The following is a 26,387-nucleotide window of genomic DNA, read 5'->3' on the forward strand; positions in this document are numbered from 1 at the left end:
TGAAGGTAAAGCTAACTTTAGCCTGTGTGTCTGACCTGCAGCGCTGCAGTGAGGATTGTTTTTTCTTTTCCCACACATCAGTACCTGATTGTGACTGATCAGTCTCCTTTTTTTAAAAAAAATAAATGAATGAAATAAAATGAAATAAAATACATTTGTTTTTCAGACCAGGCAGTGCCTCTCCTCGACACAATGCTGTGGGGAATCCTGCACAAGACACCACTTAATTTGTGAAAGTCAGGCTGAAAATTGGACGGCGTGCTCTGAAGTAATCTCTGTACCACAAATGTGTGAGCACATGCACCGGGTCAGTAATCAGATTTCTGGCCTACCCCTTATTTGGAACCATAGTTTATCTGATCAAGTCATGCAAGATACAGACTCTTTGAAGCATGTTTATTTAAGCTTATAGAAGCTACTTAGTATGAGTTAAGGGCTGCCAGTTTTCATTTTCAATTGATTCACCAGTTATTTTGTCAATTCATTGATTTTTTTATCTATAAAATGTCAGACAATTGTGAAAAATACATAATTATAATTCTCCAGAGCTTGTTTTGTCCAACCAACAGTCCAAACCCAAAGAGATTCAGTTCACTAGCAAACAGAAACATCAAATCCACAGCATTTACAAGCTGGAATCATCACATTTTGGGATTTTTCCTTTGAAAATTACTACAACAATAATTTGATTTTCAAAATAATCGATCAACTTATCGTTGCAGCTCTGTGAGTTTCAGTTTATCATAAGAAATCTACCTGCAAAGTCAGGTTCCCGTGATCCCCTAGCCCCGTTTAAAGAAACCAGGTCTCTGGTTTACATGACATTTCAAGAAATCCTGGAGGAAGCCAACTGCAACCTGGTCACAGAAGTTCACATAAAGGCACTGATACTGACATTTGCATGAATCTCGTGGAAAAATCTCACAGCATGCAAAACCCTTCCGATATAGAGTGGCTGTAGATTATTAGTCTTGTGTGGTGGTGGTGCTCTTGTGTGTATGCGTTTGTGTATAACTCTCTTTGCCGAGCTCAGTCACAGGACAGTGCAGGAACAGGCCTCGTACAGTAGGTTTTACTGGCTGATAAGTGTTCTCTTTCTCTCAGGGTACAAAGCAAAGCCCGGTTTCCTGAGCTGTCTTGTGCAATTTGTGCTAAACCCAGTGTAGTGCCAGAACTTTTCCACTTAGGTTTCACCTCGGTCTATGTACTGTGCCGAAAGACACACAGGGTCAAGTCAGTGATGGCGAAATGGAAGCAGAGTCAATGTTGAGTTAGAGGCCGCTGCCGTTTTTTCACTGCTTTTCTTGTATCGCATCTGAGCCCTGGGTCTTCACACATCACCTCTCTGAACTCTGCTGTAGGTAGAGATCAGGTTCAGAGAGCCATAAAGGTGTTAGTTGGAGGAGAAGTGAAACTGGCTCTTCTCAGGTTCTTAAAAAGTCTTAATGTGAGTTGGCTAAATTTAGAAGTTTTAAATATCTAGTTTACCTACACATACCCACAGGCTCCCTTTCACGTTACAGTAGAAATTCATCGCATAACCCAAATCACTTCCTCCTCTCTTTCCTCTCAGGCAGGAAGGGGTTACTCTCCATGTTTCCTGTCCAATTCCCAGAGCTCCGGCTATGTTCCGATTGCTTTCTTGATGTTAAACATTCCCAGGCTCCTATAACCTTCTAGCTTGCCTCCACCGTCCAAGAGCCGTCCCAGGTGAATGAGTGGGCGAACCTCCTGTTTTTAAGGATAAAATCTCTACAATTTTTTTTTTTTCTCACAGGGGGTGGGAGATACGGGGACTGGAGGGGCAGGCAGCCGTGCGATGGGAAAGCATTCTTTCTTTGCATTCCGTTTAGTTGGTGTAAGGCTGTGGGAAAGCGTGTTTTCCCAACCATGGTTTGTTTCCAGCAGTGTTTCTTGTGAAATAAGGCTGAATTCGAGCTTAAGGTTTGATTGCGGAAAAGAAAGGCACAGCATGTAGACACATTTAAAGTGTGATGTTATAAATAGATATGAGTCAGTCAACTCTGGGAACATGTTAGCAACTCATTTTTTTCTGGTTATCAGGGCTAACATGTGCTTCCCTGTCAAACGTCATCCCGTTTTTCCTTCCACGATTCCTTCCCACTCACTTCCTTCCCTCCTGAGACACCTGATCGACGGCTGAGTAATGTTATCTCATCTGAGTCAGCGTAGCCTTTGCATCAGTCATAAAACAAACGGGATCCAGATTGAAGTAACATGCCTGCGTGGAGGCTGTGTCGTGGATATGACCCAGGAGCAGAGCTCGGCCAAGCTGGACTATATTTAGCCCAGCGATGCTCAGGCTAATTGCCCTCCCAGGCCTAATCATTTCCAGGCTCTGCAGCTCACAAACGACTAGAGGGGAGGCCAAACACCCACTAACCTCATGTTAAAGAGATGTCAGCATCAATGGGGCTGTCAGAGTGCTCCACAGACAAGACAAATTAGCACAATGTGCTTCCTCCTCATATGCTATTAGATGTTCTATAAGCGGATTGGATTGGAGAGTCCAGTATTGCTGTCTGCTTTACTGTATTAATTGAATATATTTTCCTGCTACTGTATCAGTAATGTGAAGCGTCTTGGCAACATCCTCCACAGGCGACACTGCGAGGTTGTCTTCAGTTCATCCCTGCTACAGCACTGAGGATTGCTTGAGCAATCCCTTGTGAATGGTAAATCCCACCACTACTGCCTCCTACAGCCAGCTTAGCTCCTCTATGTGGGCCCAGCCTGGCCCAAAAAACATGCAGCAGAGTCGTGCTAGCCTTAGCTGTTACGTAGCATTGGTAGAAAAGTTTAGTTTGCGGTACTTTGTTTTCACCACCCCCCCCGTGCGAGTTCCTGTTTGTGTCGAGTTACACTATTTCCTCTGTGGTTCCTGTCCCTGAGACTTGCCCCGGTTAAACAGCGGGCACATGATGGCCCGGGTCAGGGGGTGAGGGTTTTGTGGTGAAGGGTTGGCGGGGGGTGGTGAACAAGTTGGGTCGCCTGTCTGCCTGATAATCGCCCCCAAGCTTCCTTCCTGGTCTAGTTCCCAAAGGGCTGTGAGACCTGGTTTTTCCCGAGGCTTTTCCATCATGCACACCTGGAGTGAGATCAGGTGGACTGCCCATAATGAAAATGATAATATAAAACACTTTAATAGGTTATTACTGAAAGGGAGCACATTAGCAGCAGATGGGTGACAAATTAAAGGAAAAACCTGATCAGAGTGGAAGCCGATGCCCCCCATTCACAGCTGCTTGAAAATGCTGTTGATCATATGCTGTGGCCTTCACAGTCACCAGAAGTGTGGGCATGTATGAGGCAGGGAGGGACTAATGACATACACTATTCAGTCACATCATTGAAATTGTATGTTAACCCATAATAGAGACTTTATTATGTCTCCTGTGAGATTCCCCCAGCTGCGGGGAAGTGCAATACTAATATAACTCATTTAAAATAATTTGCTACGTGAGTGATGTTGTTGTCCAAACCTTTATCATTCTGCTTTAGTTTTGTTGATAGGACAGTGTTACCCTCCTAACACTGGCTCGCTGGGATTATCTGGCCGTGTGTGATTGTTAGATTCTTCAGGCTGCTTTGACTGGAAGGACTAACTAATGACAGTCTGTTCTGAATAATAACTGGATATCAATATGATTCAGGTTTGGGTTTTTCTCAGAATTGAGTGATATGACATATTTTTTTTATTTGCAGCCTTAGCAGGTATGAGTATAGCTGTCGGTCATATTGAAACTGTTGTGTGGTTGAATAGTTCCTATTAGGATGGACATTGAAGAGTTATCTTGAAGGTTGAATTTCAAACTTTCCTACTCAAAAAAAACTCACTTCCACATCTTCAGTCAAAAGGTGAGCTCAGAGGCAGAGAAGGAGGGAGAGACAGTGGAAGTGAACTGTGCTTGTCAGCTTTTTAAACCCTGAAATTGATTCTTCTTCTGCACTCTTTATTCTAATGACAAGCTAATCCCCCTCTCCTTTTTCCCCTCTGTTATAAGTAGAGGCTCTTATTTCCCTGCTCCGTTGTGCGCTGCTTCTGAAAATTAGCACTCATGATGAGTCTGCGCTCTCAGCAATCAATTTGCCACACAAAGTCCCACCAAAAAGGTTACCTGTGGCAACTGAGTCCCGGTCACGTAACTTTGGATTCGCCTCTACTGCCAATTTTTATTCAGCTAATTAAATAAATGGCTCCGTCTGGAGAGTCAGCTGAATGAAATGTCAAAATATTGATGCTGAATAGTTACGTGATTTCAGGGTATTTGTCAGTGGAAGAGGCGGGTGGCTGCTGGAGGTGGTGCTCTGGGATAAAGGGGGCGTGCCAGCCCCAGGGCTAGTTTAATGATATTAGTAGAGATTTGCTTATTTATGAGGCTGCAAGTTATTCATGCTCAGCACAGACTATCCATCACAGCTATGTTGGTTTACTGTAGCCTGGAACAGTCCCACCGCTAAGTGGTGCTGCTACCAGAATATCTGATAATCAAATACTTTGTCCATCTACTCCAGTCATCTGGATCATAAAGCAGATTTAAAATGCTGTTGATTAGCCTGCTGGTTGGTGCTGTAATACAAAGAGAATGTTTTTTTTTTTCTACCTCTGACTTGTGTCTGTATATCAGGTGTGGAGAAATGCTGCCTGCTGGTTTTGATGCAGCAGCTCCCTCTGACTTTGCCTCCTACCTGCCTCCTCCTCCTCCTCCTGTCCGACCACGTCTGAAGGCAAAAGTGTTTAAACCAAATGTCCACCCTATGAGACGAGCCAAAAAGCAGCCTGCTGTCAGAGCTTTGTCCTGGCTGCATCCCGCTGCGTCTCCAATCTCTCTCCCAGAGCACTGTGTCTTTTGTGTCTCTTTGTAGTCCTGATACAATACATCTTTCAAATTGGGAATAAAGGTGTCGGAATACTCCCGGTGGAAGTCCTCATTGGACGGCCGAACAGCCTCTGAATCCGACGTCCCCCGACACCTTTCTTGTGACAGAATTTGAGGGAGGGAGGGCTGTGTTTGACATGTTTTGGAACTTGTCAACCAACAGACAATCCTTGTAGGTTATTTTATAAATGTTCTGTTGTTTTTCCTCACAGTCGTTGAGACAGATGATAAATTGTTTGCCACAGCGAGTGAAAAGTCTTTCTCATAGCATTCTGATCCACTCTGCGGTGTTTCAGCTTCTAATAAGCCTGCTGTTTTCAGCCTTAAGTTCCCAGTAGTGAGATCCAGCTTATCAACACAGGCTGCCCTGACCTGTGAAGAGACCTCACATGTTTTTTACCAGCAAGGCCTCACAGTGACATGCCTGTCAAGGGCTGCCATGACAGGAGGAGGACAAAAAGTGGCATTGGACCTTTGACCTTCTCAGCTTTCCCTATGAAAAGAGTAAACGCTGGATGTTTCTCTGTCACATAAAAAAAAAAGGTCCCTTTTTGTTGATTGAATTACTGAAATATAAATTCAAGAATGTTTTCCAGTCAGGAAAAATGACAAGATGTAATGAATCGGGATTCTTAGTATGCAAAGGCCCCTTTGCTGAAACACAATGATGTATATACAGTACAACATGCTCCGCAAGTTATTTCAATTCGATTTTGTATTTCAGCTATTAACCAGTCGTATAAACCAGGCTGTGTGCCCCTTTAACCCATTCTGAGAAGATGAGCAACATTAACAAACCAGAGGGAAATTAAATTTAGAGATCATGGAAGTAATTCAACCCTGGTATGAAAAGTCATGGGAAAGTTGTGGAACTCATAATGTTAAGGCCACAGTAGGATCCCAGGTAAAAGTCACTGAAAGGAAATAAACATATTTTCTAGATGCTACTTATTTTCCCATCTGACTTTGGTCTTGACGTTTGACTGCATGGACCTTAATTTATTGTTGAATTTTTTCTGCTTTGATGACTGTGAAACATCGGCGATAATGACTTCATATTGTACCATAAAATTCATCCGTGGAATCGGAAAAGGACACACACACTCGCGCGCACACGCACACACACACTGTGTGCGTTTGTGTGTCTCCTGTTGGCGACTGGGCAGGTCTGCGGTGTGTCTGGCAGGCTACGGGGTCTCTGGGTTGCTCTGATAGCGCTTGTTCCTTTGAGGCCCCAACATGCTGTGGATAACGACTCCGGCCTCATCCAGAGTCTGATCTCAGGCCAGCTCAAAACGATCCAACGTTTCGGCTGCCAGGACCCAGGCAGAATAAAGATACACCCGTGGTTGATTGGTTGAGCACATCATCAGACGTGTAACACAGGTTTGAAAGCTGATAGCACCGGTCCTTCCTGCTTTGGCTCTCTGCTGCCACACAACGATGCCTGGATGCGCCCTCCGAGAATGAGCCCACCCTTCTTCTCTCCCTCGTCTCCCCTTGATCTGCCTCCGCCGGCTCCTCTCCCCCCACAGTTCCTCTCTGTTCTTTCTGTGCCTCTCCCTCCGAAATGTCTTTCTTCTTCGCCTTCTCCCCTCCCAGTTCCTCGTCAGATCCACAGGGCCAGATTTTTATCGCTTTTCTGTGAGTCCTGCAAGGGGAACCTTGAGGGTCTCAGTGGGATCAATTTAAAAGGGAAGCGCTTGTCTCTCCTCCTCTCCTTGGCCCTCTCGGCTGATTGGGTCCGCTCGCCAGGAACTTGCAGGCTTTTGATCTCAACCACCCCTCTCACCGCCCCCACCCCCACTCGAAGTTTTTGTCGGAGCTTGGCTCTAAAAAGAAAAAAAAAAAAAAATCTGTTCCACTTTCTGAGAAATGTAGGCCCCATCCCCTTTTCTCTGCACCTGTGAGAGACCGAGTAAAAGTTTTGTAAACCCACTGGGTGGTACTAACAATCCATGGCGTGATTGACTTCTCTTTGAAGATGTGAGAGCGATCCATCTCTTCAGGTGGAGGTACACCGAAGAGGGCTTGTGGTCCTCGGGCAGCTTGCTTGAACAACCGGTGAGAAGTTGCTGGGAGCTGCGATGCATAATTCACACGGTGTGGGGAACGGCTCTTTCTGTTACAAAGAGGAGAAAGGTTCGAGGTGGTGCCCGCGAGCGTTCCCATGCTGAGCTGTGTTGAAGTCGCTCCCTCCTTTGTACGACATAAAGGAAGCGTCACCCTGCAGCAAGAGGGACCACGTTGGACTACAGTAAACCAAACCAGGGAGCGCTGAGCCCTGGGTTTTATTTAATTTTATTTTTTTTTGTGGGAAAGCAAGAACACCGTTAAAGGAACTGTGCAAGAAAAAAGTATGAACAGAAATATGACAGGATTTAGTGTTTAGCAGGTAGCACTGATAAAGCGAGGAGAGACTGGTTGTTCTCAGCCTCAGAGTCTACGAGAGTTTGCCACATTTTAAAATGCATGTCTAATTAGGAAAATCTTTTAAGCCGGATTGATAACAGCCCTATCCTGTGTATCTGCTATCAGTTGCATCCATTCGGTTTCTGGCAGGGCCGCGGACTGACTGACTTTTTAGTGCCACAGCAGTCCCCTGGCATCGTGTTGTCTTACATAACAGTTATATTAATGAGCTCCACGCAGTGTGGAGTACAGATTTTTAAATTTGGGGGAAGTGGACTCTTGTATCAGATCGGTTGTGAGTGAAGATGGGACTGAGTGTTGACTGTGGGTTTAACAGTCAGAGCCATCACAGGTTTTAGCAACTACATTTTCTGCTCATTCAACAGGTGTTTTGATGCGTTGCTCATACTGTTGTTTGCTCTTTTTCTCTAAAGCCATCGAGCATTGTCGCTGACTGACTTGAATAAATTGTAAACCACCTTTTAGACTGTCGTTTTTCTGCCAAATCTACAGCCCTACTCTCCCAACCTGGTTTCCTCTGTAGTCAGAGATGAGATTTTATTAGTAGTAACTGAGCCTGAACCATAAAGACACCAAACTATAATACACAGCTGTCATCTCTAATAGAAATCGATCCCCAAATTCATGAAAACAAGACCCAAGCTGTAATAAAACATCACATTATCCTTGTTAGGTCGGGGCTCAGCTCAGTGTCTGTGGCAGTGAGTGAAGTTTCTCAGCACAGAAGTATTGGAGTTTGTTGTGTAATATAAGTGGTTTGCTGAGGAATGGGCAGTAGAAACACTCTGTCAGTGTTTGGACAGGAGCCAGGCCCCGTCACCCACCTCCTCCTCCTCCTCCTCCTCCTCTCCCTTCTCCTCTGTCTCCTGCCAGGTCACTGGAGGTCAAACATTAGTTTTTCTTGTCTTACCTCACTGACCTCTCTCCTCTCAGGAAAACTCTAGTCACGACTCAGGATTAAAATTCCTGGTAAATTTAGCCAAACCAGGCCACAGCTTCTTGTGCTTTTGTTTTTTTTTTTTTTTTTTTTCGGGCCATATCAAAAGAGCATCACCTAATTTCTTCCCAGTTGGATGGAATCAACAACTTTTCTCAGCCGCTGAGCTGCTCAGTGAGGACCTGAGAGCTCGAGGTGGCTCGGGCGTGAGCGTCTGTCGCTGTAAAAGCAAAGCACCCCTTATTTCCAGGGCTTTTGGGTCCCTCGGTGATGACATCATCGGTGTAGTTGTGCGCTAATTGAGGTTTAATGCTAGAGTAGAGCGAGCAGGGCTGTAATTTTCCCGCCCCGGCCTGGAATAGAGACGACAGCTTTTCATGTGGTCTGAGCTAATTTAGGTTGCAGTGCTGCAGCTGTGGGACACCTCACACTTTTGTCCTTCTCATTCTGCTCAGAGATTGAAAAAAAAAAAAAAATATATATATATATATATATGGAAAAAGCTGCTTGTTTATAAAGTAAAATAAAGAACTTTGCCCAGATTTAGACATATAGTAGAACTGACAGAATGAAGCATAAATCAATAAACTGTTGATGAGACATTAAAAGACTTGGAACTTTTCACCCAACAAAACACTGACATGGAAGTTGGACTTTGGGGAAAAAAAGTTTTGGTATTATTTTTTCCACTCCCTGTTTCAAAACCACCAAACTTAAATAATCCTTGAAGAAATAAATCGATTCTCCCCACCACCTCTGCCTCATTCAGAACGTAAAACAACATATGTCAGCGGAACACAGTGTGGTTTATATAGGCCTGCGTAGGAGGAGGAGGAGTGAGATTGTGAGGAAGAAGCAGCTGTAATATGCAAAATGGCATTCAGTGTGTCATTACGATTGTATGTCCACAGCGCCTGGGCGTAATGACATTCATCCTCCCATCCAGGCAAACACACATGCGCACCGACACAAACACAAAGCTCTACCTGCTCTTTATCCCATCCGCCATATCAGGGGCCTGTGTAAACACGGGGCCCGTTTGAAGTGGAGAGCCTTAATCACAAGTGTAATCGTTGACATTGCGAGGTGGTTGCAGGCCTGGTAGAAGAGGGGGCAGAGAGGCCGGGGATACCATCACCAGGGAGGCAACGAAAAACTCTCCAACTTCTAGTATAAATCGAGTATAAATTGATTGTTGTCATGATAATGCAAGAGCTGTAAAATCCAGCAATTATTAATTAATTATTATGTTAACGTGTGGATCACATGTTAACATCGTCTTATCTAAACCTGCAGGTCTTGGCTGCTGTCACTTTCCTTGCCTGTGGGTGGCACAGGTTGGCATGTGCAGAGCTGGTTCGATAAAGAGTGGAGAAGTTACGATCCAGTTCAAATGAGATCCGGGTCCACTGTAAAACAACAAATTATTTCTCGACAAATGTGTGGTGACATATGCTAATGTGCAGAATCATAGAACATTATGAGAATAATGCTGATCGAATTGAATTACATGTTATTATTGCTTAATTCGATGTAATGTTTTAATGAAATTTAAGTTTCTGTTTTTATAATTCAGGCCACCGTGCTGTCTGATGTGCTTGTATGTTTATACCAACATTATTCTTCTGAGAAATGCTCAGTGATGAATCAGGAGTACTGCAGGGCAGCAGTGTTACCTGTACAGACTCAGACAGAAGCTTTTTAGAGTCCGGATGCTGTGATCGGTCATATTGTGGAGTTTGTGAGTTAAAATAAAAGTCAGCAGCACACGTCATTGTAGATAGCTTATCAGTCCTCCTGTAATGTAACGTGGTCTTGAGCCGTGATTCACAAATGAAGGAATGTTTTGTGATTAACTCTCAGCACATGCATGTACACACACACACACACACACACTGATTCCATTGTACCAGTCGGGTCTCTGCCTGGGCCAAAGCCTGTTAACTCCAATTCAGAGCGTAGATTCTGGTAATGAGCACTGTCAGAGTTGACATAACAACCTCCCGCTCTGGGGCTGAACACCGGACTCAGGCAGAGAGACGGAGGCAGAGAGAGGGAGAACAGGCAGGTTACGTCTGTGCCGGGCTGATCTGGGACTATCCTGTAAATTCACCATTGAAATTCTCAGTCAGGCTCGGTTTGTGTTTTGGCCATTTGCCTGGTTTTTGGAAATTTTAGCCCAATTGGCAGTCAGAGCACACCTAAATCAGCCTAGCCCTGAGCTCTAATGTGTGGTAATAGAGAAAAGGGAACCCAATTTCTCTTTCAAATTTAAATTTCCTTTCCTGCAGACTACTTTCACTGTGATACAGAATCACGGGGGAGGTTGGAGTTCCAGGTGAATCACTTTAACTCAGACTTGCAGTATGAAAGACTGCTTTTACATGTAATTCCTTTCATACCTGGAAAGAATGACTCTCTACTCTGACTCTTAATACCGAAGCAACACTGAAATATTCAAGTATTTTGAATTTGGTCCTTCCCTTAATGTGATCCTGTATATATATGTATACACAGCTTTAGATTGGTTTTAGCTCTTGTACACCTTAAATACAGTGACCTCATTAAGTAATCAGACCCGTTCACCTTTCTTAACACTTGATTGTGTTGTAGATTTAGTTTCAAATGGATAAAACAGTCTTTTCTGCCCATTAATCTGCACTCGGTAACCCATGGTGACAGATGTTCAATGGGGTTAAAGTCCAGGCTGTGGCTGGTCCACATGAGGACAGTCAGAGACGTGTCCTGAAGCCACTCCAGTGTTCTCTTGACTGTATGCTTTGGGTTATTGTCATGCTGAAAGGTGAACAGTCATGTACACTCTGGAGCAGGTTTTCTTCAAGGACCTGGCTGCATTCATACCTCCTTTGGTTCTGACTAGTCTTCCTGTTCCTGCTGCTGAGAGACATTCCCGTAGCATGATGCTGCCACCACCACGCTTCACCACAGGGGTGGTGTTAGCCACGTGATGGCTCGGAGCGTTAGAAATGGTTTTACAGCCTTGCCCTGATCTATGACTCGCCCACACTTTTATCATGGAGGTCTGCAGAGAGTTCCTTGTACTTCCTGGCTTGGTTTTTGTCCTCACATCCAGTGCAAACCGTGGAAACTCATATACACAAGTGTGTGCCTTTTGAAACTATGTCCAATCAATTCAATTTGCCACAGGTGCCACTCTCCAATCAAGTTCTAGACACAGCTCAAGGATAATTAAAGCAATCAGGATGCACCTGACCACAATTTGGAGAGCCAGAGCAAAGGGTCGGGATACTTTTGTAAATGAGAGGCAAAATGTCAGTTGGATCCAGTTACAACGAAATCCATAAACACAATAAAGTGTATAATACATGTGCGGAAAGTGAAGGAGGGCTGAACACTCTCCGACGCCACTGCAAATGTTTTCTTAGTCGTGTCATGAATACAGTATACAAATGTTAGGTGCTCCGCTCGTTTGTCCTCAAGGTTAATATCCAGAACAGTGGTTTTGTTGGCGATAAGCATTTTTCGATCTGTCCCCATCCCGGCTCATTAGAATCAGCTTGTTTAGAGAGCATGGCTTGCTGTGTTGTCTGATTTCAGTTCAGGCAGCACAGAAAAACAGCTCCCGCATTCCAGCTTCGCGTGTCCTGGTCTCCCATTTCTCAATAATTTATCCAGACAACTAGAATGATTATTCTATGAATATGCACTAAAAATTCCTTTCTTGTGCTCTTTCTCTCTAAGTTTGTGCGTGTCAGTGTGTGCTCAAGTGTGTGTGCATGTGAGCAACGGCGTAGCTGTGTGTATGCAGCTCTTTTCCGCCTGAAACAAAGGAGGTGTCAGGGCGAATTAGCCCCCCTACGACTGAACGCCCAGAGAGCTTAGAGATGCACCACAGGTTCTGCTGAGTCGCACATGAGCCGCGGTGTCTGCCTCTTCCCCTCTGCTTCCCCTCCTTTGCCCCCCGCACTCGCCTCCTCTCCACTCCTGAGCTGCTCTAACAAGGTTGTTGGAAGAGGATAAGGCATGTTAAATGAATAATTTACACAGAAGAGCGCTCCTTATTTATTTAATACGGCTGGATCTGACTGAGTGGGCAGCCTGCGTCCCCAACTGCCGAGACACTGTTGACTAAACGAGCGCTCGCTCGGCTTAATGGAGGGCCAAAGCGACAGGCATTTAGAGAGAGCAAGGAGGTGCGAGAGAGAGAGAGAGAGAGTTTGTAGATAGTGTGTGTGGGTGTGTGTGTGTGTGTGTGAGAGAGAGTGAAACAGGCTGTGCAGAACTGTGCTAGTGTGCAAATAATGTTGCTACTCAGTGTACTTTCCTGTTGCACCATGTTACTCTTTATACATTGATGCAGGCGTTGTCACATGAGCGAGCCCTCGTCTGTTTCAGAATGCTCTCAGGAATTTATGGGACAAAAGATCGTCGGTCGTCCTCAAACTGGTCAATAAATAGATAAAAAATCATGCTCATACATAAAGTTTGATATGTGGAAAGTTGAAAGATTATGACATGATTTCAGAAATCATTAAAGCTTTGAAATGAAACATTCATTTTGAAATGTTATTTGTCTTTTTCATCATAATGTCTTCTGTACTTTTTTATGTTCCCCTTTTCAGAGGTCTGTTTTTATTTCATAATAACTTGTCACCATGACATTTTTATGTCATAAGGATCATGTGATTATTTATTTATCTCGTGTGATTGTCACTCATAATGTCTTATTTATTCAGTTAATACTGAACACCCTGTACTCCACACTAATTCCACATCCAATCTGTGGTAGAGTTTGCCTTGAGACTCTTCTTTGACAATTTATTTTAAAGGGGTCATGTTTGATTTCTTTACAGGGGGAGTGTGGAGAGGGGGGGACAGGACCACAACCCGGGCACCACCCAGGAGGAGGAGGAGCGAGGGAGCAGCTGAGAGGGAAGCAATCATCCTGTTGGTAAAGACTTTTTAAGTTGTTCATCAGTTGTTTTAAGATATAAGAGAAGATCAACTTTATTGAGCTCATGCAGGTCAAGAACAGATTAAAAAAAAAAAGAATAGTACATACATAATGAACACAAAAGATAAGTCAGAATAAGCAAGGCGACAAAAAAGTAAAATTAAATATTAAATACAAAAATTACACCTGAGTGCAATTTTGTCTTGTGTCTGCAAAAAAAAAAAATGGTGGAAGTGTTTTCACAGGATTAACGAGAGTGGGAATCATGGGAGTGTGGTGTGTTTGTTTGTTCTGTATCAAAGATGAGTAAATGTCAGTTTGGTTGGAAAATAAGAACGAATGGACCGAAATCTGTCAGATCCGCTCCCTGACGTCTGGGTTTCTCTTCCCTCCATGTCCTCCTCCTCCTCCTCCTCTTCGTCTTCATCTTCCTGTGGACAGAGCAATACTCTTGCTGAATGTGTGTGTGTGTGCACGTGGGTGCGTGTCTCCCAGGAGAATGAAATCCCACAGCTCACACTGACCTCATTATAAAAATAGCTCATCTATCCAGCCATCACATTTCCCTCCATTTCCCCTTTCCTCTACAATCTCTTAGAGATATATCGTGATGCTCTGCACCTTCCACTCTCCTCTCTCTGTCTCTCCATCAGTGTTTGCGTTGGATTTAACATGAGATTAAAAGCTTATGCCAGTGTAATGGCAAGGTTACCCCTGCACCTGTCATTACCAATCTGGCCGTAATCTGGGATCATAAGATGTCTTTTAATCATGAAACATCTCTGAGGAACACTGAAGGAGGTGTTTACATGATCTGTTAGCATTGTGTCTTGGTAAGTTAGCTGCTACAAACCATTTTTACCATTTTTCCTTGGACTTCCTCTGCCTCTCTTCACCTTCCCTCGCAGTGGAGCCAAACCCCCCCCCCCACTAGAGTGAACAGCGCTCACGTCTGTTTACTTTAACAGCAGCATCAGTGATCATTACGGCCCAAGACTGGCTTTGATCCTGCCAGACAACATTTCCTATGGTTTTAATAACCCAACAAAGACACCTTAGCAGATGCTCGATTTCTAGACTCTAGACAAAGACAGAGACAGAATGACGTGAAGAATTCACCTCTCCCAAATCTTTAGGAATGAGAGGCGCTCAGCAAAAACGAGAAAAGGGTGATTGAGCATTCACGCCGTTGCTCGGTAAAGCCATGTTTTACATTCTCGGTTTAACACATAGTCACCCCTGGCCACCGAGCCACTGCACCGGAGCAGCTCGATGTGCTGAAGATCTGCAGCAATAACAGCTACAACCCAAATGACTATAAACAACAAGAACCACGTACAGTTTCCAGACACGGTCTGAAACAGTAACACAGTGATTTGGGAGGTGGATGTGTGGAATGTGACTTTGGCTTATAATCCCTTTTCTTTCTTTTTTTTCGTTTTTACAGAATTTTGTAATCTAGGTGACAGAGTTACTGGAGTTACTGTGGAAAAAGGCAAATGGCCTCTGTTGCAACAAACGCTATAACACGATAGGCTGGGGAACAGGATTGATGGATAGAGTAATAAAAGTGAAGTCATGTCTTGGCAAAGCAAGTGTCAAGTCTGCGAGGACAAGTTCAACTCAAGCCAGACGCTTTCATAAGCAAGGGACAAGTCAGTTGCCGGTTCACATCTCTGAAGGCTCACCGTTAAAATCACACTGTATTTTAACATTTTCCTTTCAAAGCTGTGCTAATAATGTTTTTTTCACAAAGCTCACATCCAGTCCTTGGCAGGTTAAGATGTATAACTTTATAATTAAATATTTAAGACGCTCCTAAATGCTTTTGCTGCTAAATCTGAAGGTTAAGACTTTAGGAAGACACGTGTCAGAAAGCGCTCGAAGTCCGTCTTGACTGCTGGATCATAATGTAATATGTAACCGCTGCCACAGATGCTACTTTTGTTTTCACTCCTCTCTTTTCGCTTTGGGGACTAGTTCCTGGAACTAAATTTCAGAGCTGCTCAGCAGGTGATACTAAGAGGTGTTTTACAGAAATATCACACAATCTGCAGTGTTGCAAAGTGTGGTTTGTGAGGCAGGTGTGTCATTCATTCTCGAGAAGTTCGATTCCCTGAACGCCACGTTTGATCACCGGTCAGCTTGCGCCAGCCGCCGGCAGTGCTCTGGATTATCGCACGCCACGTTCGAGGTATGCCTGAAAGAAAATCGGTAGAAATGTCTGTGCCACATCTTCCTTTGTCGTGTTCCACAACCGCTCCCCTGCCAAACGGTGCACAAACATGATGTCTGCACTGTTGATTTGTATACATCTAAATCATCCTACTTTGTGAAATACAGCAGAAAAACAGGAAAGAATCTTGTACCAAAGTCTTGTAAGGTTCCTAGAGTTAAGGACTTTGGAGTTTATTTTTATAATTAAGTGATATTTCTGCTTCTGCAGTGTAGAGTTACAAGAACTTTCCACCAAGTGCTAACGCACTTGTTTGTGTTCATCTCTCCTGTGTCACATTAGCTCCTCACCTGCATACCCAGCAGCTCGCTTCCCCCCAGAAGGGCCATCTTATGTTAAATAAGAACTAGCTGCCTTACATTGACCTGCTTTTAGAAGCCCGGGCTCACCTCAACAGGAGAACTGTTGGGTTCATCTGCATATTCTTTTGATCTCACACTGGGTCTCCAGGAGCCGTCATTAAGGAAGTTTGCACGACGTTCCCTCTTCTCTCATCGTGGCTGAAGTTCTACCACGTGCCCCTTTCTGTGCTCGTGCCCTTCACTTCATCGCAACCCTTTCAAAGTCCTCTACCTTACTACAGCCTTTCGCTTCAAAGCCGCCCTCAGTTGGGTTGAAAGCCAAAACCACTCCTGTCTGTCCTTCACCGCTAAGCTGATGTGTTTGTGTCTGTGTTGTGTTGCCCTTGGGGTGGGTTACCTCCACCCCCACCCCCTCCATATCATCTCTTCTCCTCCCCACCTTGCTGTTTATCTGTCTCTGGGCTCGTCACGTCCCTGAACCTGCTCTAATTAGCATCCCACACAACACTGTTTATTTACTCAGGTACTGACAGAAGGGGAGGGAGGTGAGAATGAAAGAGAGAGCTGGAAAAAGGGAGAAAGAGACAGAGAAAGCCAGGAACAGGAAGAGAGAGCGGGAGGGAGGGCTGGGAACAGGAAGAGAGGGAGAAATGATTCAGAGAATCAAAGAGCTATGAGACTCTCTCATAGCGGATGCAGGGGGTAATGATAGTTAGAAAGACATGATGCAGAAAGTCGAGAAAGTGAGAGACAGAGAACTTTCCCGCCTCTCCACGCCTCCTCTCTGCCTTTTCCAGCGTTTCATCTGAGATGCAGAGTGCCTAAAATTAGCAAACTGGCAGCTTCCTTCCTTCCTTCCTTCCAGGGCCCCCATTAAAGTTCTCCCAGTGCGTTGAGTGATCATTAAGATGGGGACCGGGAACGCAGGTGTTTTCTTAGTGTCCCAGTCGAGGTTCCAGTGGCATTGCTTTTCCTCGACAGGGCCAACATGAACTAAAATTTCAATTCCTTCGTCTGTGGGAGTGTTTGTGTGCCAAACAGATATTTTACTTATGAATATATGTGTACCTGTACATTACAGCAGGAGCTTAAAGTCTTGCCTCGCATTTCCCCGTGTCAAATATCTGTGGGTGACCATCTGAGATTGAAACTCTCACTATGCTTCAAACAAACTAGTTCCTACGCAGCCTTGTTGAACCACCGCTGAAGAAAAAGCGAGATGCAAGAAACGTAGAAATGGGGAAAGCGGTGCAGACCTATTGACAGTCCTCCCTCAAAGACAGTCATTGTGTTGCACTCGGTTGTTCTCACAGAAAGCGATGCACGCATCTGTGTGAATAATGAAAACCGAGAGTTGAGACAGAAGGTCAAACCCCGACTACTTTCGCACCTCTGATCCTCTACATGACTGTCAGGTCGTCAGTTTTGGAAAGTCACATAAAGTTTTAGATGCCGTCAGATAACATCGCGTGGACAGAGGGAAGAATGCGTTCGTCATGCAGTCAGTCAACAAGTGAAACCGAGACGAGGGAAGCTTCCACAACAGGACAGTGTTGACAATACCTACTCAAAGGTATGAAACCAATGTGTCCCAGCAGACTGGGACACACTGTTCATTTCCTGTTCCATCCTACATCCTTATTTTTGAGTTCAACATATTTTTATCTGCTTCCACATTAGCGCAGAAAGACAGCTTTATGTCCGGCATCCTCTGTCCGACATCCACCAGTATCTTTGTTTTTGTCTCTTATCTGCTTTTGTTCCGTCATACCAACATCGTCATTTCCTGCTTTGTTCCCGTTGGTCACTCAGCAAAATGAGATCTCAGCAACTTCCTGCCATCAGTGCGGTGTGGCACTGTAAATCACCCGGTCCTCACAGCCAAAGATCTTACCTGCCAAATGCAGGAATTTTGGTCACAACTAAGAATTTAATGACTGAAATTTGAGCAGTTCTGGGAATTTCATTCACTGCATCTGTCTATTTATACGCTCCTGTCACCTTCCTGTGCTGACTACTGACAGCCCTCATCGCTCTCCTCTTTTCTTCTTTTTCTCCTCCAGCTCCCTTCCATTTTTCCAGCACTCTTTAGTGCTGTTTGACCTATTCAGAAGGGTCCAAATGTCACGGCAGAGGGAAAGGTCAGCTAAAGGTTTAGTGTTGAGCAAAGTCTGCATGGCGAACACAGCGCTGGCTGCCTGAGGGGGCAGCACGTTAACACTTGAGACCTTGAACGCACACCTCTACACACATACGCGCACTCGGACACACTGCTGTCACCTCCGCTTCACGTCGATGCCACTCATCTCTGAGCCGACAGCCGTGTCATTCGCGTGCGTGCGACTGGGACGTCCGTGTCTTTCTGCGTGCACGCTCATATGCTCATTTGGTTCATCTGTGAGCATGGATGATTGAAGGCGTTACAACTTCCCGGGAATGACACATGGCCTTGTTTGACATCAGGTCAAAGGTCATTCGTTGTCAGGGGTTTACAGCATCCTGCCTTCAAAGGGTAGAGCCTGGTTTTTTACTGAGTGTCCAGACTCTCCTTTAACCATTGAGTGAATGTTTTCTGCCTTCCTTTGGAATATTTACACCTAAAAAAAAAAACACTGAATAGGAATGAAAATGATTAGGACTTTTGTTTTTTCGTTTCTAAGATGTAAGTCAATGAAAGCAAAACATTCAGAGTCTCATTCTATAAGAGGAGCGGCAGGTTAGCCGTGGGATTTCTGTATCGATTAATCTACATCCACATGCAGGGCAGAGCAGCGGGATCCTAATTGGAATGGATTTCTCCCTTGCATTGATTTGCTCAGGTGACAGTGGATGACATACGGTTGTGTGTGTGTGTGTGTGTGTGTGTGTCTCTGTGCATAAGCCATGAATACCATATGGCGCTGTAATGCTCTCTCTTGCATCACCTTTCACTGTTGGTTGTTCGGTGAAAAGGTAGAAGGAGCAGCTGGATGCTACCGAATCGCCAGTCATCCTTTGCGTGTGTGTTTGTGCATGTGCCTGTGCGTGTGTGTGTGTGAGTGTGCGGATGTGTGCGTCTATTCCTTGGCCCTCTCATTCAGCAGAGCTCTGGGACAAAACAAGGACCTCTGCAAACACTGATTTCATTTTCCCCATGATCGCCTTCGCTCCAGACCCTAGCTCCTCTGCACACACACACACGCACGCACACACACACACACGGACACCTTAGGCTGGAGAGCAAAGATGAGCAGTTATCATGCATGCAGGAAGAAGCAATCGAGCACAGATAACTCTGAAGTTCACTCAAGAGGAAAGAAAATGGTATGATCTCATTTCCCTTTCGACTGCAAGATCCATGAAAAGCTCCCTTTGTTTTAATTAAAAAAAAATTTTTTTAAACTACCTCTCTCACTCTCTCTCACGTGCACTAATGCCACATGCTGTGTATGTGTGTTTATGTGTGTGAGAGAAAGAGAGAGAGAGAGAGAGGGAGGAGGTCGGTGAAAGATGGCCGCTGGACATGGCTTCTCACAGCCGGCTGGCCCCGACCCCCTGTGATTTGCCCTCTTATCTAGCCCAGATCCTGGCCTTTCATCTGGGCTAAAACCTGGGGGAGCTTGGCCTCTGCTGGGTTTTTAGCCCTCCCTCCCACACACACACACACACACACTTCATTCCAGACCCCCTCCATCTCCAGGCTCTATCTTTGAGTCCCAGATGAGCATTGCTCTCACCTACAAGGGAGATAACAACCCTCACACTACTCTGCTCCCTTGCTCTGCTTTCCTCAAAACACTTCAGATTTGATTTTTTTTAAACTCACCACAGGAGAAAATAAAACTGCCTCCTTTTTCCTATTGTCTACTGTCAACAAACACTGTGCAGAGGCTGACATTTTCACCTGAGACTGTTTTTTAATAGTGTAACTTTAAAAAAAAAAAAAAAAAACAGGCGAGGTTGTCTTGCATTTGTTTCCCGGCCACAGTCTGAACATACTGGGAGCAAAATGCTGGACTCTGCAGTTCAGGTAGTATTTTGAAAAGCGAGACAAAGCGGAATCAGAGAATGCATCAGGGATGCTACCAAAACACACCACACTCCGTGCTTTGACATTTCACACAGCGACGCGTTCAACCTTCACAAAACTGCATTACTGGCTAACAATAGGCAGGTTGTTTTGGCTGGTCAGCCCGTCGGCCTTGGCTGGACCACCTCTTCATGTGACCCAGGTCCTGGTTTGAGGGTGTGAGCAGAAGTTTTTGTCTGTGTGTGTGTGTGTGTGTGTGTGTGTGTGTGTGTGTGTGTGTGTGTGTAGCTTTGTGCAGTTCACTTCATACCATTTCATTCCATTCCAGGTGGATGCCTGGCCCGTCCCCACACTGCCCTCCTACTCAACCCTGACCTGTTTCCAGCATAAACAGCAGATCCTCACCTCTCACCCCTCTGGCTTTACCTGATAATCTGTCTCTGTGGATCACCCCCCACCTTTTTTCCTTCTCTTTCTCCTCCCTCAGCCTCTCACGTTCTCTCCAGAAACCAGCTTTTTTTGCATCACCCAAGCCCTGACCTCTGACCCCAGTCAGATTAGAGTGGTTGGCGTTTCAAATCCAGCGGCAGATTGAGTAGCATCTGTGACCTCCCCGTGCATTTCTCCCCTGTGTTATTTCTCCACTGAATCGAGACAAGGCCAGTCTGATCCCAGCAACTAAACTAAAGTTAGACAGGGGTTGGCGGTTGAAGGCATTTTCAGTCACTGAAGCAGCACCTTGGCTAATGCAAGTGTCCTCTGAGCCAGTGTGTAGGTGAATTACAGTGTCTTTGGAAAGTATTCAGACCCTTGCAGGCTTTCTTACGTAATTTATTGTGTTACAGATTCAACTGATTAAACAAAGCAGAACCAATGTTTGCTAATGATAAAAAAACAACAACAAAGTTTTCAGGCCCTTTGCTGTGGTTCTCTATATTAAACTGAATTGAGGTGTAGCCTATTTGCCCTATTTAACCTTAAGATACTGCCTCTACACAACTTGATTAGAGGCAGATTAAATTTATGGGTGCATTATTCGGTAAGGAAGACACTTATGCCCCACAATTCACAGTGGCAGACCAAAAAACCAAGTCCAGGGAAGTCTCTGTGGACCTCTACAGTCAAGGGTGTAAAAACAAAAACTTTGAATGTTCCTTCCAAGTTTGGAACCAGCAGGACTCTTCCAGAGTAAAGAGCTGGTCATCCAAAATCAGTAATCAGGCAAGAAGGGCCTTGGTCAAGGAGATGACCAAGAAAATTTGAACACTCAACAAAGCGTCCACATACTTGCTACTGCCAAAGACTTAAACCACATCTTGTGGCCTTTGGGAAACACTGGTTAGTGAATCGTGTGTTTTTTTGTTACCAAAGTAACAAATCAGGCTGCATAAAGGAACAAGTGAAGGGCCCTGAATACAGAATATGGCAAAAACAAAAAATGGCATTGACCTCTCATGTTTCCTTAGCTAATGGAGAATTAGATTTTTTTCAGTTTTCTTTAAATTGAAGTTGAAGAAAGGCCTCAGGTACCTTCAAACTGAACAAACATCCCTATTTTTAAACTGTATTAAAAATACAACACATAGCAATAACACTCTCTCGATATAATTATAGGCTTTGTTTTCTGTCTGCCATTGACCGCAGTGTCTCTGCTGTTCTCCCAGCTGTGTCTGGTCCAGCATGAGCAGATAAAGGTCTATAGGTTTGGCTTCTAAGCATCTTGTGGCTCTGGCTTTTTTCCAGTCCGTTTCTTTCTCTGCTTGAATACCACAGGAGTCGCCACAGGGAAATCGAGAATGATGATGACAGGGCAAGTTGAGCGTCGCTGGTACATCAACAAGTGATCAAACCCTTCCCTACTCCTCCTCCTTCCTCTTCCACTTCTTCTATGTCCGCTCTGAACAGGAGAAGGAGGGTGTTGTTAACATGCTAATTTTGAAGATGGGATCATACACTGAGGGGAGCATCCCAAAATAAGTATGAAAAGTGAGAAAACACACACACACACACACGGGGTAGTAATGGAAAAAGAGAGGATGGACGGAGATCGGAGAAGTGCAGCCCAGACAGCTTTTTCAAATATTAATATGACGTGGCCTGTACCAGTAAAGGAGACTTTGCTGTTGCCTCTCTGTAGAGATTAACTAGATGTGGCTTGAGGCCATGTCATCATCACCGACACTCACCTGTTCTGTCGGCGTACTTTTTTTTTTTTCTTTAAAAAAGCTCTGAGCTCTGCAACTTCCTGTAGCAGAGCTCAGACAGTGTGAGTGTGTGTTAAACCAGTAGCTTCAGAGGCTCTAGAGATCAACGCTAGGCTGTGCTACAAAAATACCAGATGTTCTAGGATCAGTTACAGATAAATTTGGTCTTAGCAGCTTTTTCTTCCCATTGTCTAACGCTTTCCCATACAAATGTGAAAATCTAGCTCGACTATGAAAACACGGTTTTGTGGTACATAAGCAGAATGTTATCATGGTTCTGAAAAGGTTCTCATGCCTCACATTAAGGCACTCGAGGCCCATTTTGGAGATTTAAAAATTAGTGTCTACCTTACATTTTTAGCCTCACTAGTGTAGGAATGGTTGGTCCACTGCTTCGATCCAGATTAAAATATATACGAATCCATGTATGGATTGAAACAAAATTTCCCCTGATCCTGTGTCTTTTCCTCCAGAGCCACTAGCAGATCAGAGTTTTCATTTAACAAGCGAAATATCTCAACGTGTACAAGATGGATTGGCACAAAATTCAATACCGACATTCCCAGGTGCTGTATCCTTACGACTTCCCCTGACCCTCCTTTCGTTTTATATGCAGTTTTATGCGAGGACACATTTATTGCGCAGAAGCGGGTTTATTTGTCTTCATCATGTTGTTTGTAATTTACACACATTTTTAAACGCAGCGTGATGAAGAATCCAGTGTAGTTTTATTGAATAGTACCAAATGCACTGAGCTGCTCTAATGCTATTCCCACTTTTCCGGGTTGGGTGAGACAAACAGATAGAGTAAAGCTGAAACTTGTTTTTTTGTGTGGTGTGACTTGGTGTCAGGTGACGTCTGCTGAATCATCTGTGACAAAAGGATTACAGGCCCACTCGCTGCTTCTACAGCTGTTGATACACACCTTTTTTTTTTTTTAACTCCTTAATGTCAAACTGTTAACTTCCACATTAATCGCCAAGCGTTCCCACCACCCTGTTCTGTTCTAGTCACATAAAATAACACACATCCCACAGTTTTATTCTGCCCTGTTTTCAGCCAAAGTCACAGTCAAACTGGAATCAACTATCCACACAGAGGAGGAATATCTCCAGTTTTATGGCGTCGTAATGCGGTAGTGGTACTGTATAAATAATCTCTCTGCACAGAAACACTTCCAGCTGTTAAACAATATGCCCTTTGCCGCTTTTCTTTTCTTCTCCCTCTTTTTGAATACAGAAAGCTTCTTGCCCAGACTGCTTTGAAAATGAATACAGGCTTTTTTTTTTGTTATATTAAGAAATGATGTTTTTGAATATTTGCCTTTTGTGACACCTCCAGATTGTTGCACTTTATGCTGATTAGTATTAGAGTGGAGTTGGAACTCTGCCTGTATCAAACACTGCTCTTGAAAGTCGGGTCATAATGTGAAATTCAAAGCTCAGAATCTGTTTACAATTAGACCTTTTGAAGCATTCCACTGTAATCTCTCCCTCCTTTTGATATAAAGATACAGTATTGATATAACTAAAGGGAATTTTGCCTTTGTTTTTAAAGCCATACCTGTGGCTTTTGATTGATGGATGGAAACTGTTCGGTAGATTGAGATAATAAAGACTTGTTTTAAAACCTCACTCTGAGGTTATAGTTTCCTCACAGAGTTCAGCAGTATTTTGTATCAACACAGGCAGAATGGTGAGACACAGTGTGGAAAAGCCTTATCCCCACTGGGCAACCATGAAACATTATTTGTGAACAAGGGATGATAAAGTAAATCCAGGGCTTTTTTCAGGGGCATCCTCATTGCCTTTGGCCAGGTTGCAGTGCTGGTCAGTGGCGGGGGGAGATGAGAGGAACCCCCCCCCCCCCCCTTCATGAAGTTCCTGCCGTTGGGCAGCTTTCACGCTCCACTGGCTGATCTTTCCAGGAAGTGAGGGGAGGTACAAGGAGCCCCCCGCAAAGCCCCAGCATGTACCATGGCTGCATGCTGAGCCCAAATCAAAGGGGGCAGTCTGTCCTTAGCCTGGGGGGAGAGAGAGAGTCTGCTGTGTGTGACCAGAGACATGAGTAATAGGACAGCTTGTCACACTTGTGCAGATGCCTGTATTTTTGACAGTATGGCTGCTTCTCTCCTGCTTGGGTTGCACAGTGTTGATACCATCAAAAAAAAAAAAAAAAAAAAAACAACAGCAACTGAGGCCTTTTGCAGTGAGGTCACATTTATTGTAATGACCTTGGCAGCTTTCAGACCAGACCAGGAAGTCATGTAGTCAACTCTGTTATTCCAAATAAGTATGTTAGCTCAAACAGATTTGAGACTGCAATCATACACGGTGTTGCAGTTAGTGTTGATATGGAAACTTGAAGTTTGAGGGTTTGGGGTAGAAGGGCAATTTAAGGTCGGAAAGGTTAGCTAGTGTCAGTGCAGTAAGGAATATAAATGTTTGTGTGTGTGTCTGTGTTTCAGTTGGTAGCAAGTGAGTCCAGCCCTTCAGATGAAGAGCCTTCAGTTCCGGAGCATTGCCCCTAAGGCCCCGGCCGTGGTGCCCTCCCCCTCCCCTGCGGTCCTGTCCTGCCAGCCTCCCTCTGCCCTCCCTGAGGCAACCACTGCCTCCAGCCCCAAGTCCATCATTGTGCCCACCCAAAACTATGCACTGATGCAGATAGCAGGCCAGGATGGAACATTCTCCCTGGTGGCGCTGCCCCCTTCTGTCTCCTCTCAGACACCACAGCAACAACAGCAGCAAACCCAGTCAATCCAAAAGAACCTCAAACTGCCCATTCCCAGATACCAGCCAGTGAGGAGTAAGGGGACCACAGATAAGCTTAAATCCCCATCACCAGCTGCAAGGATGAAAACGACCTCCAAGACTGCTGTGACATCGCAGACCAAGTCAGTGGTGGGTGGGACATCAACAGCTATGAAGAAGAAACAACAAGAGTCCAAGCACACAAATGAAGCCCTAGTGCCCAAAGAGGAGCCTTCAGAGCAGGTAATTCTGATTGACCCAGGCTCCTCTGACATCTCTGTCACTGCTCTGCTCCCAGACAATGCTGTCCTGTATCCCAGCTCACAGCTGGAACGGGCGTCAGATAGCTCTGAACGACCTGCTACAACTGGCCTTATTCAGAACCTCCAGTACCCATCTACTGCTGTCACAAGCTCCCCAGGCAAATCCCCAGAGGAAAGTAAGACCACGGTGAGGCTTTGCCAGTCTAAGCCCACTGCAGCCCAGCCTCAGAGCAGTATTACTGTCCTGTCCCCAGCCATCTTCAGCAAAGCGGTCCAGATTATCCCTTCCCCACCTAAGGGTAAACTGCCCATTCTGCCCTACTCTAAAATGAAGAGCACCCTCATACCAGCTGCCAAGCTCAGCAGTTTGTCCCCAGAGAAGAAGGGTTTCTCCAGCCAGACAGGACATACCAGCCCCGTAGAGCCCACATCGAAGACCCTCGAACCACCTGAAGCCTTGAGTCACAACCAGGTTTCGAACTCTGCTCTACAGACCAAGACCACACTCATGCCTGTGTTGGGGACCCTCCAGAAACCACCTGGCAAGAAGCGAGGGAGGAAGAGAAAGACAATGGAAGACATCTTGGCATTTGAGGCCCGAAAGAAGAGGTCCTTATCCTTCTTCCGTAGAAGGGTCCCTGAGAAACCGCCAGCAGTTGCTCCAGGCTCCAAGCAAAAGGAAGTTGATATTTCAAAGAAGTACCGGAGCATCCGACCCAAGCCCATGCTGGTTATGGAAACAGTTCCCCAACTGGTTAGCTTGCCTGCCATGACGTCAGATGGCCAGGAACAGGAGCTTGTACTTGGTCATCAGCTCCACACCACTACCACAACCAAGGCCCTTGACTGTCCTCCCCAACCAGCCCCAGTAACCCTCCATCTGAGAGGTGCCTCCCATCCCAGAGTGTTCATAGGCAGCCGTCCCCTCCACCGCTGTCCCACCTGCAGCCGCTGTTTCCAGTTCAAGCACCACCTCCAGAGCCACATGAACAGTCACACCAACAGTCGGCCCTACATCTGTCCAGTATGCCGCAAAGCCTACGCTCACTCCGGGAGCCTGAGCACCCACATGAAGCTTCATCACTCGGAGGTACGGCCACGTCGGTCTCTGTGCTGTGAGTTCTGTGAGAAGGCTTTTGGATACGTTGGGGTGTACTTCAGTCACCTGAGAGAGGTCCACAAGGTGGTGCTGACTGTGGAGCCATCCATCAGCCATCATGAGGACGATGTGTCTGTTGAGGGGTAATATTATCATCAGTTCCATCATCATGATTCCCTGCTTAATCATGACATTTACCTTGTGGCAGGTTTTATGCATATATACAGTAGATTAAATGACTGAATAAATTAATGGATTACCTGATGAGGCAGCATTCAACAGCGATAACAATGTGATGATAAAAAAGCATTATTCA

The 26,387-nt window shown here is 45.1% G+C and overlaps 1 protein-coding gene across 2 annotated transcripts in view; it reads left to right on the top strand.

Annotated features, from left to right (window-relative positions):
* The window catches only part of znf438 (zinc finger protein 438), a 42,349-nt gene that overhangs the window by 12,896 nt on the left and 3,066 nt on the right, over positions 1-26,387 (top strand). For both annotated transcript variants that reach the window (XM_041065569.1, XM_041065568.1), the window contains exons 2-3: positions 13,107-13,204; positions 24,427-26,214. In XM_041065569.1, the coding sequence (XP_040921503.1) occupies positions 24,455-26,214 (1,760 nt within the window). In that variant the 5' untranslated portion in view covers positions 13,107-13,204; positions 24,427-24,454. The remainder of the gene's footprint in view (positions 1-13,106; positions 13,205-24,426; positions 26,215-26,387) is intronic.

The sequence above is a fragment of the Toxotes jaculatrix genome, chromosome 20 (assembly GCF_017976425.1).
Source record: "Toxotes jaculatrix isolate fToxJac2 chromosome 20, fToxJac2.pri, whole genome shotgun sequence".
Lineage (NCBI taxonomy): Eukaryota > Metazoa > Chordata > Actinopteri > Toxotidae > Toxotes > Toxotes jaculatrix.